Source organism: Bos indicus, chromosome 8 (assembly GCF_029378745.1).
Source record: "Bos indicus isolate NIAB-ARS_2022 breed Sahiwal x Tharparkar chromosome 8, NIAB-ARS_B.indTharparkar_mat_pri_1.0, whole genome shotgun sequence".
Taxonomy (NCBI): Eukaryota; Metazoa; Chordata; class Mammalia; order Artiodactyla; family Bovidae; genus Bos; species Bos indicus.
The window spans coordinates 52,476,426-52,494,152 of NC_091767.1; the positions used below are offsets into that span (position 1 = coordinate 52,476,426).

At 40.1% G+C, this 17,727-nt stretch overlaps 1 protein-coding gene across 18 annotated transcripts in view; it reads left to right on the top strand.

Annotated features, from left to right (window-relative positions):
• GCNT1 (glucosaminyl (N-acetyl) transferase 1) overlaps positions 1 to 17,727 on the top strand; it is a 221,371-nt gene that overhangs the window by 47,949 nt on the left and 155,695 nt on the right. For 12 of the 18 annotated variants that reach the window (XM_019966087.2, XM_070794682.1, XM_070794684.1 and 9 more), the window contains one exon: positions 773 to 5,181. The exons of 5 other annotated variants lie outside the window; for them this stretch is intronic. In XM_019966087.2, coding sequence (XP_019821646.2) covers positions 913 to 2,202 — 1,290 coding nt within the window. In that variant the 5' untranslated portion in view covers positions 773 to 912 and the 3' untranslated portion in view covers positions 2,203 to 5,181. Of the gene's footprint in view, positions 1 to 772; positions 5,182 to 17,727 lie in introns of those variants that run through there. One more of the 18 variants, XR_002181265.2, reaches the window with a different exon arrangement.

Genomic DNA, 17,727 nt, shown 5'->3' on the forward strand with positions numbered 1-17,727 from the left:
GTGATGTCAACCCAAAACAGTTCCAAATCTGATCTGGTTTCACCTGAACTTTTCTGTTCCACTTTGAAAATCCAGTTGACCTGCTTTTCCTTCAGAGATTCGTAGCATCCACAGTCATTTCTGAATGTCTCCTTCAGTGGACCCCACTCCTAAGTTGATGAAGAGTAGAATGGATCTGATCTCTTCAAATATTTGGGGCTGCTGATGCCAACTGATGGACACTAATGGATGTGTCTGGAGAAACCCAGATTAGTAACAATTTCAAGGCAAGGGATGCTAATTACCACTGGCCCAGGATCAAAAACTCACCAACTGAGACTTCCCTGGTGGTTCAATGGTTAAGACTTCGTGCTTCCACTCAGGGGGTGCAGTTCAATCTAAGATCCCGCATGCTGTGCAGTACAACCAAAGAAAACAAAAAGCAACAATAACCCCTCCCTCCCCTGCAAAATAAACACCAAAACTCACCCTATGGAGAATTCAATAATTACAGCCTAGGTCTTCAACTGTATTTTGCACCTCAATATACCTCAGAGGTAAAGTGTTGATTACAGGATATTCTAGCATATCCTTGTACTCAACTTTTTAAAAAAGATAATCTGGCATTAATACTAGAGATTATGGGTTTCCTTTAACACTTTTCTCGGATTGACCCACTTTGTTTTTGTCTTCTGACCTCATAGCAAAGAGGACACTTTTCGAACCTGATGAGAAGATGTCGTAAAAGATTCTATTTATATATGTGTGTGTACCCTTTCTATTTTTCTCTTAGTGCTATCGTCCATTTCAAGATGCCTTTGCACTTTTGATAAATGCAAACTGACAAATCTCCAGACCACGACAGAGAGGAAATCAGTACTGCTTGAAGCCTGAAAGACTACCCTTAATAAAGCCAAGTCCCCAATTGTTGAAATGCTGAGGAAGTTGTGGAGGAGGAAACTTTTTTCTTTTCCCACTAAATACTACTTCTTATTTCTTCTTGCTTTTTCGGTGGTCACATTCACTGTTTTAAGAATTCATCAAAAGACTGAATTTGTAAATTTTGGACATTTGGAGCTGTTTGAAGAGAATCCTAGTAGTAATATTAATTGCACCAAAATTCTACAGGGTGATGTAGATGAAATCCAAAAGGTAAAGCTTGAGAGTCTAACAGTGAAATTTAAAAAGCGCGCTCGATGGACAAACTATGACTACATAAACATGACTGGTGATTGTGCTTCTTTCATTAAGAAGCGCAAATATATTACAGAACCACTTAGTAAAGAAGAGGCGGGATTTCCAATAGCATATTCTATAGTGGTTCATCACAAAATTGAAATGCTTGACAGGCTCCTGAGGGCCATCTATATGCCTCAGAATTTCTATTGTATTCACGTGGATGCAAAATCAGAGAAATCCTTTTTGGCTGCAGCTGTTGGCATCGCATCCTGCTTCAGTAATGTCTTTGTCGCCAGTCAGCTGGAGAGCGTGGTGTATGCGTCCTGGAGCCGGGTTCAGGCTGACCTTAACTGCATGCAGGACCTCTACCAGATGAATGCAGGCTGGAAGTACCTGATAAATCTCTGCGGTATGGATTTTCCTATTAAAACCAACCTGGAAATTGTCAGGAAGCTCAAGCTATTGATGGGCGAGAACAACCTAGAAACAGAGAAAATGCCATCCCATAAGAAAGAAAGGTGGAAAAAGCATTATGAAGTCGTGAATGGAAAGCTGACAAACATGGGGACTGACAAAATACATCCACCTCTTGAAACACCTCTGTTTTCAGGCAGTGCCTATTTTGTGGTCAGTAGGGAATATGTGGAGTACGTGCTCCAGAACCAAAATATACAAAAGTTTATGGAGTGGGCAAAAGACACATACAGCCCAGACGAGTATCTCTGGGCCACTATTCAGAGGATCCCCGAAGTCCCAGGGTCATTGTCCTTAAGCTATAAGTATGACACGTCTGACATGCAAGCGATTGCCAGGTTTGTTAAATGGCAGTACTTTGAAGGAGACGTTTCCAAGGGCGCCCCCTACCCGCCGTGCAGCGGCGTCCACGTTCGCTCTGTGTGCGTTTTCGGAGCTGGTGACTTGAACTGGCTGTTGCACGTGCACCACTTGTTTGCCAACAAATTCGACACGGACATTGACCTCTTTGCCATCCAGTGTTTGGACGAGCATCTAAGGCATAAAGCCCTGGAGACGTTAAAACCCTGAATGTTGTAGGCAGTTTTAGAAATATTAATAAGGAGGCAGGAGATCTACCCCCATTTGATTCTTCCGCCTCCAGAATCCAACTGGATTCTTCAAGCCAGAGAAGCTGCATGGTTTCTGCAGAGCAGAGTCAGTTAGAAAGGCTGTATCCTTAAGCCTGGACTTAGAGTTAATGAGAGGCTCGGGCAGGTTGCAAGGCATTGTAGGGGAAGGTAGCTGGAGAAGAGGCTGAAGGCAAGCTAGCCTTTTAAAGAGCTCAGGGACTTTAAACTCAGAATTCTAAGATTTGACTTGTGCCAAAATTACTTGGAGAGCTTTAAATATGAGGGATTTTCCTGATTTGAATAGATTTATAGCAATAACTCAATCGGGATATAATTTATCTTGTAGATTATGTTTGTTGAAAAAGAAATTTGACTGTATTCTAAATGATCTTTTTAAATGATTGACTTTCTGCTGTTACTTTGAGCTATGTTGTGTATCTATATATGCCATCTCAGGGAACTTGAAAAAACGGGCTTGACTGAATGTGAATATTTCTCATTTTTGCTTTTAACAATGTATATGTGTTTTTAAAAGAAAAAGCAGTTTCTAGTTGATTCTGTGAATCAGGTTACTTAAGAAGTTAAGGTATCTTGGGTTGTTATAGTGTCTACAGAGTAACACTCAATTTTTTCAAATGTCTCTCTTCTCCTCCAGTCTCCCCACACCCTGCTATCCAGCGGTATATAAACTAGTTTTCATAGTGACCCATATTACAGCCTCAGTTCTCTTGTGTTTGGCAGTAATTGGCCTGTAGAACTAAGAAAGGGTGAAGAGTCATATGTAGACAATTTCTAATGAGTGTTAAAAAGCACCAGTCTGTACTATCCCCAGAAATTAAGGATATTGCTCTTTGGATCAGCTTGTGTTCATGCTCCAGACTCTTGCATCCAGCTGCCACTCTGTCACCCTTTGAAAGGAACTGGCTTCCCCACTGCTTGTTTCTTCAAGTTACCGGCCCACTGGGTAGTCCTTAGCTTTTGCATTGTAAGTTCCCTTCTCTCTCAGAACCTATGAGGAGGGGAAAGATGTCTGTTGTACCACCTAGTGTGCTTGAAGGCCTGGGAATCCTAAAGGGGAGCATTAGGTTTGAGACAGATTGTCTCAGTGTTGATATTTTTAGCATATAGTTTTTACTCTACTTTTCACCAAAAGATAGATTTGTGGTTGCTATTGCTATCTCATTTCTAAAAGTAAATGAAGATTTTTTTAAAAGCACCAACTTGGACTTTTTCTAAGGTGATAGCATTCAGCCAAAGATCTAATAGGACATAGGAAGTTTTTATCATTACCTGAGATGTCAAAAAAGAATTAAATTCATGAACTTTATTGTTAAAACTTAGCCAACTTAAATAGTATATGGGAAGTTCATAATATCACACAGTGTTCAGGCATTCAGCTGAGAAAACATTTTGTTCCATAGAGTTAGGAAACAGTTTTATCTTACGGAGAGATTTGTTATACCAACCCTCCTGAATGAAAGTTTCGCACTTTGGGAGACTATCATTTGTAAACATGCAAGTCAGTGGATTGCTATGGTTTGCATGATTTAACATGGCAGCCAGTGTTGGACCAAGAAAAATATACCCACATTGAAAATTCAAGACGTGATGTCAATGAGGGCGTTATATGCATAGCATTCTGTCTCTGTTGACTTCTAAACCATCTTGTTCTTTTAATGCATGTTGCGTGTCTCTCTCATGCTCTCTTTTAGAAGAAAAGTTTTACCTGTAAGTTAGGCCTTTAAAAAAAAAACTCTACAACTCGTGATTTTCAGTGACATACTTCATGTCTCTGTCTTGTGTTTTCTTAACTTCACTCGTGGTGTCTTGACTACTATAGACCTTTTCACTTTTTATTTGGAATATTTGCAAAGTTACAGGAAAGCTAAAAGTAATGGTACAGTGAACATTATATAACCTTCACCTGGAGTCACTGGTTGTTAGCCTCGTGCCTATGTGCTTTCAATTGTATGGATTTTTTAATTTAACAAAATTGAAAATTGAAAGTTAAAGTTTATAAATATCTGAAGTTTTTATTCAGAGCAATGCTCTTATTGTAGTGTGACTAAATCTTGTTAATGTTTAAATTGGCAGCTTTGAGGGGTTTTTTCCTCCCCATAGACATAAAAACAATGATTTTAGAATCCATTTCCCCAAGCCCCACACTAAAACTTTGGACCCACCGTCTTTTATGAAACTGTGGTACCTTTTCTTTCTAGAAAGTTTACTTAAATGTGTCTGAATATTACCCTATTGCTAATAGCTTTACAGGGATTATATAGCCATTAGGACTCTTCATTTTATGCTTTTCAACATAACTTAAATGAAATTCATACTAGTGGGACAAAGAACTGGAAGAGTCAAGAAGATGGTTTCAAAAGGAAACCCATACTACATTCAGGAGGAGCAGAAATGTAAGTTCTTTGGCAAATATAAATTACTTAAACTTCTATATGTCAGTTATTAAACACTAATTTCTTTTACTGTCATTTAAGGTCTTTTATAGGGAATTACTAGAAATTGTGTTCCCAAATAAATCCTTAAGTGTACAGAAACTGCAGTTTTTTAAATGGAAGTATTCTAGTTAATGAAGTGCTGATCAAGATTCATGTTAAGAATAAGAGTTAACAAAAATGGTTCTTCCTTGACAGGCGATTACCTAGGCTTTTCTCAGAGCATGGTAACCCACCACTCAGCCTTGAAAATCTACTACTATTGTCTCTAAACATGTGTTGATATTTGTGTCATTCAAGTACAATTTACTTAAATGAAAGAACATACATGGATTTTCCTTTGTAGTCATTTGGTGGAGGAGGAAGGCATGTTTTACTTCATTTCACCAGTAGAGTAAACTGACCTGAACTTTTTTAGTTGGCTTAGAAAAGTAAAAATCATTTCTCATTATGGTAAAAATAAATCAGTAAATGCAAGACTTTCATGACATGTGTGGTTACTGTGGGTTTTACTCTTTTGAATATGAGTATGACTGAATGCATTTGGAAGTAGTCATATCACCATTAAAATCAGATATTCAGAAACTAGTGCCTTGTCTCCACAAGTTAGTCTTATTTTGTTAGCTACATAAGTTACTACTTTTTTGTTAGCTACAAGCACTCCAATATTAAATTTAGTAGTTGGATCTGATAGTTTGTAACCAACAAGGGTTTTGTGTGAGTAGTTATTCAAAACATAAAAATTTATTCTTTAGGCAGAAATGTCTGAGAGAGAGGGTATTGTCATGGTAAAAAGTGTAACACAGTTTATGCCAAAAGAGCTAGACAGGGAACTTTAGAAGAATGCAGTTTAATAGCCAGTGTTACTTTCTGGGCGTCACTAGCTTCAGCTTATATCTGCTGAGAAAGCTTAGGTCTGCTGAGGAACAGTGACCGTAGATACTAACAGGTTGTTACATGCGGTCTGGATGTGGAGAGCACACCAGAGGGAAAAGGGAAGTAACCCCCCTCCCCAAGTATTGAGTGCCAGCTCCAGATGTCTCCTCACCTGATCTGGTAAACCCTTCTGTGTGCAGTTCATGAATGTCCCTCAGTCATGTCTGACTCTTGGTGACCCCAGGAACTGTAGCCCCTCAGGCTTCTCTGCCCATGGAATTCTCCAGGCAAGAATACTGGAGTGGGTTGTCATTCCCTTCTCCAGGGGATCTTCCTGACGCCGGAATCGAACTCTGGGTCTTCCTGCATTGTAGGCAGATTCTTTACCGTCTGAGCCACCAGGCAGACTCTGGGTGCTCTTTAGCCCCATTTTATTTTATTTATTTAATTGGAGTGTAATTTCTTTACAGTGGTTGTGTTAGTTTCTGCTGTACAATGAAGTGAATCAGCTATATGTATACATAATTTTTAGCCTTGTTTTAGATGAAACAGACTCTACAATGTAGCACAGTTGATTAACCTCAGCTCTTTCTTGAAAGCTTGAGAGCGTTATGTATCCTTTTTAAGTCTGCTTGTCAAGGATTTAATTTTAATATATGCTTAAGGTTCTCAGAGCTTGTCATCAGAATATTGATTTACTATTTTTCAGTGTAATAAAAGCCAAACTAGAAATGAGTTATAAGTATTGGGAAAGAAAAGGCTGTTTTCATTAGTGCAGATGATAGTCCAAGTTGAATGCTTGGGAATCTGGACTTGAAATTAATAAGACATTAGCAAATATCGCCACACATGCAAAAACCAGTTTTTCCATATTCAAGCAAAAAAAAAAAAAAAGTTGTTTTAAGATGTTAGGGGAATAGGTTATCTTTGATCATGGCAAGAAGCTCTGTAAAATGTATAGACAAACTTAAGATATGTGTGGGACCTGATGAATAAAATACTTCAGTAGATTAAAAAAATTTTTGCTCCTAGCTGGTAAATATTTTAAATATGACCCTTCTGCCCAGATTAATCCATCCTTCAAATATAAGTGCAGTGTCATATTCTCAAAGGGTTGGTAAAATTGTTCTAAATTTCATCCAGAAGGAAAAAAGTACAAGAATAGCTAAGAATGCTTTGAAAGGGATTAATGAAGTCAACTAATACTATATATAAAGCCATATTTTAAAGATAAATGTTAAGAGAGTATTATAAGTTATAATTAAACTCTCAGACTGAAAACAGTAATAGCCCAGAAATAGATACTGGTATATATAAAACATTGAATAGCAAGCATCGGAACATGGTGAGGAAGAGGGGACAGGGATAAACTTATTCAATAAATACCTATTTGGAGAACATTAAATTATAACTTTGTAATGTGCACCAAAATCCAGATGGATTAAGGATGAAAATAAATTGGAAGAACTTGTTGGTGACTGTCTTTACATGTAAGGGAATTTTCCAGATAAAAACAATGAGATTCATTAAGGAACAGATAATAGATTTAATTCAAAGTGTGTATTTCCCAAATATGAGAAGGCAAAAAACAGACTCGGAAAATTTGCCAACAAATTTTGAAAGAGGGAAATATGGAAGTTATTTTTGCTAATATTATTTTATTTTATTTTTATTTTTTATTTTTTTTTCTCTTTGCAAATAAATGGTTTTATTTTTATTTTTTTTTTAACTGTACAATATTGTGTTGGTTTTGCCATATATCAACATGAATCCGCCATAGGTATACACATGTTCCCCATCTTGAACCTTCCTCCCTCCTCCATTTGCTAATATTATTTTAAAAACAGCTTTTTGAGATATAATTCATATACCATACAATTTACCCATTTAAAGTTTCCAGTTTAGTGGGTTTTAGTATAACATCAGTCAATTTTAGAACATTTCCATCACTCCAAAAAGAAACTCTGTACCCTTTAGTTGTTACTCACCATTACCTCCCAACCCTTATATTAATATATTTTTAAAAATTATTAAGATGCCCAGAGTAAAATGAACGAGTGTTAGTGCTAAGTCATTTCAGTCATGTTCGACTCTTGGCAACCCCATGGACTGTAGCCTGCCAGTCTCCTCTGTCCATGGATTTGCCAGGCAAGGATACTGGAGTGGGTTGTTATTTCCTTCTCTAGTGGAACTTCCTGACCCAGGGATTGAACCCAGGTCTCCTACATTGCACACAGATTCTTTACCATCTGAGCTACAGGAAGTATTCACAGAGGGTGAAATAAGAATACAAATTGCTAATATGAAAACTCAAATTCAATAAGCTAAAACCAATTCCTGGGCATCAGTTTTGGTTTTATTTATGAGACTGTATTGAGGAACGCATGCACTTACTGCAGGAGCAGTGTTAAAACCTACCATTCAGTGTCTTTAAAAACACTCAAATTCTTTGATCAATAATTCACTTCTTGGAAAATATCCTAGGCTAATAACCAGAGATGTGGAGCCACATTTAAACCCAGTTTTTATCAGCTCTTTATTTATGGTGAAATGTAAAAATACATAAATCTCCAGTGATAGAGGAATAATTATTTTACAAAACATATGTTGGGAATATGAAATATTCTTATAGTATACCTATGCCATGGAAAATTACTGTAGTTTAAATGAAGTAAACAAACTGAACAGGACCTATAATGTGATCTCAATTATGTTAAAAAAAAATGATGCTGAACGGAAAGGAGCATTCAGAATTTCCCTGAAATATCACATCTTGATATTTTGAGAACTATTCCTTCCAGCTCTATAAAATTGATGCTTGCCAAATATTTATTTGGAGCATTTTCCACGTATGCTTTGCCTTAGGGAGTCTTAGTGAGACTCCTTACCCCTGGCCTTTACTTGCTGGATTGGGGGAAAGGAGCTCTCATTTCCTGGAGCAATCCTCTTTTACCTACAGAAATGTTTTTAGATTTAAGCTTTGGTGATTTTCAGTGTGTCCTGAGTCCTTATACTCTAGGCAACCCTGTAAGATACTCCATTTGTATATCCTGGGTGGAGAGAACTTTTTCCAGAAGAATCATTGAACCAGTCTCAAAGGACTGTCAACCTGACTTCAGGATCCCAGGTGCTCTATAGATGGAATTTCATTTTCTGATCCCAGATGTTAATTGCTTACTAGGTGAGGATAGTTTGGTTCCTTTAGCTGCATACCAGTGGCAAAACAAATGTTCTTCAGCAGGAGGACAGGAAAAAATTCAGATGGGTAGCGTGGGAGTCACTTGGATGAGCAATCTTGGTACAGAAGGAGGATCTTGTTTAACTCCATAGTTTTCTTGCATTCCATGTGAAGGCTTCACTACCTTTAAGATTAGCTAAGAAACAAAACCCAATGCTTTCTTTAAAAAACACACACAATTTTTTTTTTTAAGATTTCTGCAGAGCTAATCAAGAGCTTAAACATTACTTACTGGCTATTTACAGTTTACTTTGTCAAACTTATTAGTAAACTCTCACTGGCCCAGTCAGAGTTCCTTCATTTAACTTTATTCAAAGGAGACATGTTTTCCCTTGGGGAAATTTTCCCTACCTCTCTTTCTAAAGGAAAATGCCCCTTCAAATATGTTCCCTGAAACCCTTTGAGAGAATAATGACAACAGCTAATATTTGTTGAGCATTTCCTTTCTGCATGTTCTAAGCACTTTTTAATACTCACTTCATAACAACCTTGGGAGCTACTCTTGGCCTAATTTAGAAAGAGGGTAAAGAAGTATGTGAATCTGTAACAAATGGCACATCCTTAAAAAAAAAAAAAAAAGATTTTCTTCTGATCTGTTCATCTCCTTTCTATCTCAACTGTCCCATCCATTCCCCAGACTCTGTGCTGCTCTGAGTGTAGCACTTTAAAAAAGAAGACATGCAAAGGATGGAAACAGAAAGAACCCTTGACTCATGCTGAAATTATTCCCAAAAGAGTGTGTGGGAGTGAGGCAGGAGGTAGATGCCCTTTCCACCCGCCCTCCCCCCGCCCCCCCGCCCCCCGCCGACTGCCACCCAGGGTAAAGTAATTGGAGAGTCATTCCCTATGGACTGAAACTGAGTCAAGAATAGCAGGACAATTGAGGGAGGAGTTTGGGCCCTGCCAAAACCACATATTTCTTGTTCAGGAGACTGCCCCGAGCACACATGCACAGAACAGGTTCCTTGCAGGCCAGAGGGGGAGCAATGTCAACCCAGATGCCTTTGCAGTAGGTTCCATCTTGGCTAAGAGATGTGTGCGCACACATGGAAGGCTCCTGAGATATATCAAATATGGACTGTGAACCAGGCAAATCAAAATGATTGGCCAAATGAAACCCAGAAGAAATACTCCATAAAAGTAATTCAAGCTGCCACAAGGGTGTGACTCAAGGACTCTCCCTCTGCGTCGGCTCATGGGCCTGTCTACACATACTGTCCTCTTTCGTCTTAATAACTGCTTTACTACCTTCACTACTTTTCATCTTTGTGGGAATTCCTTTCTGCAAAGCTGAAGGACCAGGGCCCTTGACTGACCACTAGTCTAGTGGCTAGGATCTGGCGCTTTCACCGCTGCGACCCAGCCTAGCCTCTGGCTGGGAACCCAAGCCTTGCTCCAAACGGTTGCAGACCAAGGCTACCTGAGATCAGGAGCAGAGGAGTGTGGTGAACTTCATTTTGATGAGGGCGACTGAAAGGGAGAGATGGGCCAGAAATCCTGAGCCCTTATAGTCTTAAAGGTAGAAGAAAGGGTTGGGGAGAGGAGTCTTAAAGCCGCAAAGGGGAATAGTTTTAACAAGTGCCATCAGTCTTCACACTAGAAGGTTTGGGAGGTTGGACAGGGAAATATTTGGGCATAAAATATATTGCAAGTGCCAACCTCCAGTTTCCAGAGACTAGTCTTCATTTAAGTATACTTTTCCTGTAGTCAGCGTTGTTTCTCTAACTAATAAGTATACCTTCAGACAAAGAAAGAAGGGTGGCCTGGGGATGGTGAGATAATTTTTGTTTGGCTGAGCCCTATTTGCTTGCTTTTGTGTTGCTGAGGGAATTATGTAAATGCGTGGATTTTGCTAAGGAATGTGAGCGGAGGAGTTATCAGTTGGAAAGACCAGAAAGGACTACTGGGGAGGCAGGGTAGTGGGTTAGCCTACGGAGAGGAACTTGAGGGCAGAGGGAGATTGCGAAGGGAGCCTTCACCTTTTCCTTGATGGTCAGGTGATCCATCATCCTGCTCTGCCCAGGGGTGGTAGGGGAGGAGGAGGTTCTTGGGACCTCAGACCTCCATTGCTAACACCAGGAGGAGTTGTTCACCCTTTGTCTTTCCACCCAAATCTTCAGGAAAATCTGCATCAGTGAGAATGGATTTTATGCTTTCTGAGCATTAGGAATTTAGAAATTGGCCTTTGTTGTCCAGGCGTTTAGTCGAGTCCAACTCTTTGTGATCCCATGGACTGCAGCACGCCAGGCTTACCTGTCCATCTCCAATACCTGGAGTTTGCCCAAGTTCATGTCCATTGAATTGGTGATGCCATCCAACCATCTCATCCTCTGTCACCTTCTTCTCCTTCTGACTTCAATCTTTCCCAGTCTCAGGGTCTTTTCACATCAGGTGGCCAAAGTATTAGAGCTTCAGCTTCAGCATCAGTCCTTCCAATGAATATTCAGGGTTGATTTCCTTTAAGATTGACTTTGCTGTTTGATTAGTTGATAAGTTTGATCATCTTGCTGTCTCAAGAGTTTTCTCCAACACCAAAACTCAAAAGCATCAATTCCTCGGCGCTCTGCCTTCTTTATGGTCCAGCTCTCACGTCCACACATGAGAGAGCCTGTAGGCAGGCACAAGAAGGGACAGAGGGCCCACAAGCAGACCCAGCCATGTACAGGTGGAGTTTCTCATTGAGAGAATTCTATCCAAGCGGAGCATGGAGATGATGTTCATTTATGGAACCTGAGAAGCCTCAGCTGAACTGTTTGCATCCAGGCTTTCCCACCTCTGATGGGGTCTTTGGGGTTACATCTTGTTGAATGGGTAGAAATCAGAATAAGCCCAACAAAACTGATTCTGATAGGTGTCAGTGCACATACCAGATCATACCCACCAAACTGCAGGTTCTACTTGAGAAAATCCTTCTATGACCTACCCAGTTACTCAATTTTCATCCTGAAGTGTAAGCCTATCCCTAAGGTTTCTCAATAATGCTTCACTCAGTCGCTCCTCTCTCATCATCATCAGTCTCTCTTCCTCTCTCACCTTCAGCATTGCTACTTGCCAGGCCGCCTGTTCTTGAATGCTGCCTTCCTGAAAATGTCACCAGCAATCTGGTCATAAGACAGAGCGGAGTCTCTTGCTGATGGCCAGTGAAGGAAGGCCCCATCTCCAGGCTCCTGGTAGCATCTGGAGGGAGGAGGGCTTAGCCCAGCTATTTCAGAGGTTTTGAATTCTGCTTGGTGGGTCTGATGATGTAGGGTCTTGGATAATGACACTGAAGAGTAGTGTAGACTGGAGGAAGCAGCGAAGGTGACGATTTTGAGGGAAAGGGTTCAAACAGTCCTGGGGTTTAAACCGTCATTTGATGCTTTTTATTTATTGCAAAATTCATTGGTCTTAGAGGATGTTCCTGCAGTTAAAAATGAAGCTATTTGCCACTTCTACCTTTCAGGACAAGCGTTTTCTGGAATAATAATGTTGTGTTGATGAAGACCATGTGGGAGCAGATGAATTTGCTTCTCACCACCTTCCCTCTGACCTCTCACTCTTCTGATAACAGCAGCAATAACAACAACAATAATAACAAAATATATTAGCACATTTAATCCTCACAACAGTCTTATGGTATGCACACAATTGTCCACATTCTACAAATGTAGGAATAAAGTCACTCAGAGAGGTCAAGTTACTTGACCAAGTCACACATCACCTTCACCATCAGAGTGATTTGTCAGAAGTGAAAATTTGGTAATTTCACATTCTTTCTTAAACCTTTCAATGACTGCCTGTTGCCTAAAAGATAAGGCCTGATTTCTTCAAATAATGCAAAGGCCCTTCCTGATCTGACCTCTGTGTACCTCTCCAGTCCTCCTGTTTGTACATGATGCTCTGTTTGGATCACCTGTGGTTTCTGAACACGCCTGTGTGCTCAGTCAGTCAGTTATGTCTGACTTTGTGACCCCATGGACTGTAGCCTGCCAGACTCCTCTCTATGGAATTTTCCAGGCAGGAATACTGGAATGAGTTGCCATTTCCTACTTCAGGGGACCTTCCTGACCCAGGGATCAAACCCGTATCTCTTGCCTCTCCTTCACTTGCAGGCAGATTCTTTACCACTGCACCGCCTGGGAAGCCCTGGTTTTCTGAACACAGGATACTATTTTATGTCTCTTCCAATAGGTCTCATCTGGGGTTTTTTGTGCCCCACCCCCCATTTCCAAGTGAAAGAAACCAATCTGAAAAGGTTATATATCCTGAATGGAGACCATAAAAAAAAAATTCAGTGGTTGTTAGGGATGGGGAGGGGAGGAATAAACAGGCAGAGCACAGAGGATTGTTAGAGCAGTGAAACTATTTTCTGCATGGTCTGAAACGGTGGACACCTGTCAAAACCCACAGCACGGACAATACTACAAGGGACCCTAATACAAACTATGGATTTGGGTGAAGACGATATGTCAAGGTAGGTTCATCTATTATAACAAATCAACCACTCTGGTTTGGGGTGTTGATAGTAGGGAAGGATAGGGATGTAATGAGGGGACAGGATACAGAGGAAAACTGCCCCTTCCACTCAATTTTGCTATGAACTTACAACTTACTCTAAAAAATAGTCTATTGGGGGGCTTTTCTGGTGGCTCAGTGGTAAAGAATTTGCCTGCCAGTGCAGGAGATAGCGTTTCGATGCCTGGTCCAGGAAGATCCCATATTCATTGTGAAATAAGACCTTACTGAAAATGAAATGCTGCACCTGAGTTCAAGTATTCTGCCCTGCCCACAGATATTTCTGTTCAGGGAATACGATCTTTAATCTGTTGTTCTTTGCTCGCTGCCTGAGCATGTGACCGAGGTAGCTGGAGAGCAGGTCTGATCTCATGGGCTATCACAGAGTTTGCATCTCTGGCAGGTCAAGGTTCCCTTCATTCTCCGGAGGAAGAAGAGGGAGGTGGAGGCACAGGGCATGGTCATGGGCCCCTGGATGTACTTCCCCTCACCCCAGACCCTTTATGGAAACTCACAAACAGGGTCAGGGTACACCTGTTTCCTATGATGCTGGACTGCACTTTGTATGATATGCAAAGAAGGAAATAGGGATGGGTAATGCAGATGGGAAAGATAGATGTCTGAAGATTATGGCTTCTTGGCTTACGATGAGTAACAATAAACCAGTAAGACAGGAGAGAGAAACGCCTTCCCCAGGCACCTTTCCACACAACTACTCCATAGTGGGGACTCAGACGGTAAAGAATCTGCCTGCAGTGCAGGAGACCCAGGTTTGATCCCTGGGTTGGGAAGATCCCCTGGAGAAGGAAATAGCACCCCACTCCAGTATTCTTGCCTGGAGAATTCCATGGTCAGAGGAGCCTAGTGGGCTATAGCCCATGGCCTCACAGAGAGTCAGACCCGACTGAGTGACTAACACATACTGCATGGTAGGCATGCTGTTGGGAGGTAATGTGACTCAAAACTGCTGTGTCATTTCAACAGCAAAATATGGCAGGAGTGCAGTGTCCAAGGGTGAGAAATTGCCTACTGTGATTACTACATCCATGCTTGTAAGCAGATTTGCCTCATCCTGGGCATGATTGACATTAGGGGCCAGGTCATTCTTTATTTTGGGGGTGGAGTCTGTTCTGTGGATTGTATGATGTTTAGCAGCATCCCTGTCCCCTATGCTCTAGATGCCAGTAGCAACTGAAATGGCTCTAGATTTGCCAAATATCCCCTGGACATTTGGGAGGCAAAATCGCCATTGTTTTGAGAACCACTGATTTATAGGAAGAATTCAGTTCCCCTCACAGCTTGGAAAGAGTGACTATAATGTGAAAAATCACTGAGTGGTTATTAGAGTCACTCTAGTGGACAAATATTCATGGATGCTGCCCGTTTGATGCTTACATTTGGTGGATGAGAAGGTGGATAGGTGGGTGGAGGGTGTCTCAATAGGTACTCCACTTATAGTTATTATAAAATTGGCTCCATTTCCTGTGTTGTACAATATATCCTTGTATCTTATTTATTTTTGTAGGGTTTAGAATTTCTTGACTCTGGGTAACATGACCACAAATTTCTTTGTCTTTCACCCTCACAGTAATGCTACCCACTCTGCTTAAACAAAACAACTATCGTTGTCTCATGAACCCACAAATTTAGCTACTTCTCCATCTTTCCCATAGCTTCATTATGCACTACAGGTGTTACTCTGGCACTTTCCCGAGAGGCCTTACACAGAGATCAGCACATTTTCTCTTCCTATTTTGGATGTTGATTCTTTAATATTGAACTCATGGCCAACAGCACTTGTACCTGAACCAAGCTCCTGGCACCCATGTTCCTCTGTAAGGCACATGGCCTTCTGGTGCTAAGGGATGCTAGACAATATTTCAGCTCTGCTGGGGGGACTGCACGGGTTGAGGGGGGGTGCTGAACAAAAAGCACAAAAATGCAAAAATCAGGCCACTAATTAGACTGCAAAAAGGACTAATTTTTCCAGAAAGTGTGTGGAAAAAGTATGAAAGCCTAAACGAGAAAACAGAGCCTTGCCTTTTTCTGCCTCAGCCAGGAAGGTGCATATGGGATGACTGAGATTTTTTACCTCTTTGTATTTGTTGGTGAGTGATCGTAAAAGTGCCGTGAGTGATGCTTTTGGGATCATTAATACATTTTAGTTAGTATAAATTTGCAAATACAGAATCCACAAATAATGAGGATTGACGCTATCTATATTTTTAACAAGTTCTCTGTGGTACTGTGGTACTGTGATACACAGCCAAATTGAGGAACCTCTGAATTATATAATTTGTGAATGTGAGGTAGTGCTTTTATTTGTGACAGTACAAAACTTATAAAAATTTCAAAATACATTTAGATTTAATGTCCTGCCCTAATTTTAAAAAAATGTTAAAAGCTATGCCTATGCCTTGTGGTGCAACTGTGGCTGTTACCATTGGTTGAACTTTCCTTGAGGAAATCATTTTTATTCTTTTAACCATAGATAAGCAGAGAGATTTTTAAAAAATCTATGTGATGCTATACCTACAGTTTACACCTTGGGCACATAAGATTTTTCTTCTCTTTCTCTCTGCTGGTTTTGTTTCCGAGTGGACCAACAGCACAACCCTCGAGGAGTTTGTTTCCCCGAGCACGGAGCTGTTGCGAGTTTGCCCCTTCGTCTTTGTGTGCTCAGCTTTTACAGACTTTAAAGGAAATCTGTTGTTTGTGAAGACCCAGCAGTCACAGCTGTGTCCCTCACTGAGAGGTGAGGGTACTCATCATGGACCCAGGGCTCCAGTTGTTGTGGAAGCCACATCATGTTAAACATTAAACCGGTTTGGGTTGAAAAGAATGTCAATAAAATAATACACATATTTTGTAGGTAAACAGGTTTTTTTTTTTTTTAAGGTCACATTGCCTCAGGTTCAGGAAGAGGCTGGGAAATCAAATATTGAACACAATCAACTTAGATATTTTTTTAAAAAATGAGTCTGCCTCAAATGAGAAAACATGCTAGTGGTCTAGGTCGAGGAAAGAGATATATTAATATTTAATATTTAAAATTAAGATAACGTCATGAAATCAGCCAGCAGTGAAAGATAAAGCCAAGAATAAACAAGCCGTTCTCATAGTATCAAATTCTACCTGCCCATATGTTTTTGTATAACATTTGGGTGAAAGTGAGTCAGTTCCCTTTTCCAACCTGCAGAGACTATCTTTCAATACAGACTCTGCCTATTTATGCTTGTGTTTACAAACTGTATTGGGTTTTGTTTTTCTTTTATCTTTATTATTATTATTTTTTTTTAGTGGCATTTTCAGGTCACTTTGCTTCAATAACAAAGAAAATTATTTTCAAGTAATTTGTCTTCACCATTTCCTGTATTTGTACATAGTGATTCAGTATTAGAGAAAAGTGCATTGTTTCTGTCATATTTCCAATCTGTGTTGGTGCTCATTTGAGAAAATAAAATTTTCAAATATGAAAAAAAAAAAAAATCTATGTGATGGAAGTATACAAAAATTTAAGTTACCACTGCAGAATTAAGATAGGAAAGTACAACTGGAATAATCTTTCAGTTTTTAAAATCAGCTGAGCCTAAAGGAGCAAAGATCAGTATATGGTGAACGTTTCTCTTTATATTTGATGCTCAGGAGAAATGAGATACTATTCTCCACCCCCCCCCACCCCACCCCCGCCCCAAATTGAAAGGAATCAAAAGATTCCTGGAACATGACATCTCCCTCTACTTCTTTCAGCGTTACCATGATCACAGTTACTTTTCTTACCATTTGCTGTGTTTTGTCTCTCCTGCGGAATGTAAATATACTAGGGACTGTGTTTGTCTTATTTACAACCATGTCCCTGATACCTAGTGCATAGTAAATGTTCAAAAAAGTGTGGTTGAACGCGTGTATTTTGAATGAGAAGGGAAAGGCGAAAGTGAATACTTACTGAGAACTTACTATATGTTAAGCAAATTACTATTCCATTTGTTCCTCACAGACCTTTATCATAGATATTTTGCATCCATTCTATAGATGAGAAAATCAAGGCTCAGAGAGGCTTTGTAAGAAACCTGTGTCACTCCATCAGACATTTTTAGTTGCTAGCTTAGCTTGCATCTCCCCTTCTTCCTTGCCGGTAGAGCCTGAATTATGTTGAGTATATTGCACACCACCTTACCCCTAACCCTCACATGCTTTAGAGAAAGGCATTCCTAGCCCACATTCCAAGTGTACGTCCTGACTAATTTAAGACAATCAGGGTGAAGTTGTTCCTTTTTTAAGTGATTAATTTGGGGTTTGACATGTGACTCAGTTCAAACTAATGCTGGGGTTTGGATGTCCTGAAAAAGATGTAGAATTCCTAAGGGGACATTAAAAAATGTAGAATCTCTGGATTTGATGTTTCCCAGGTATGATGCCTGGA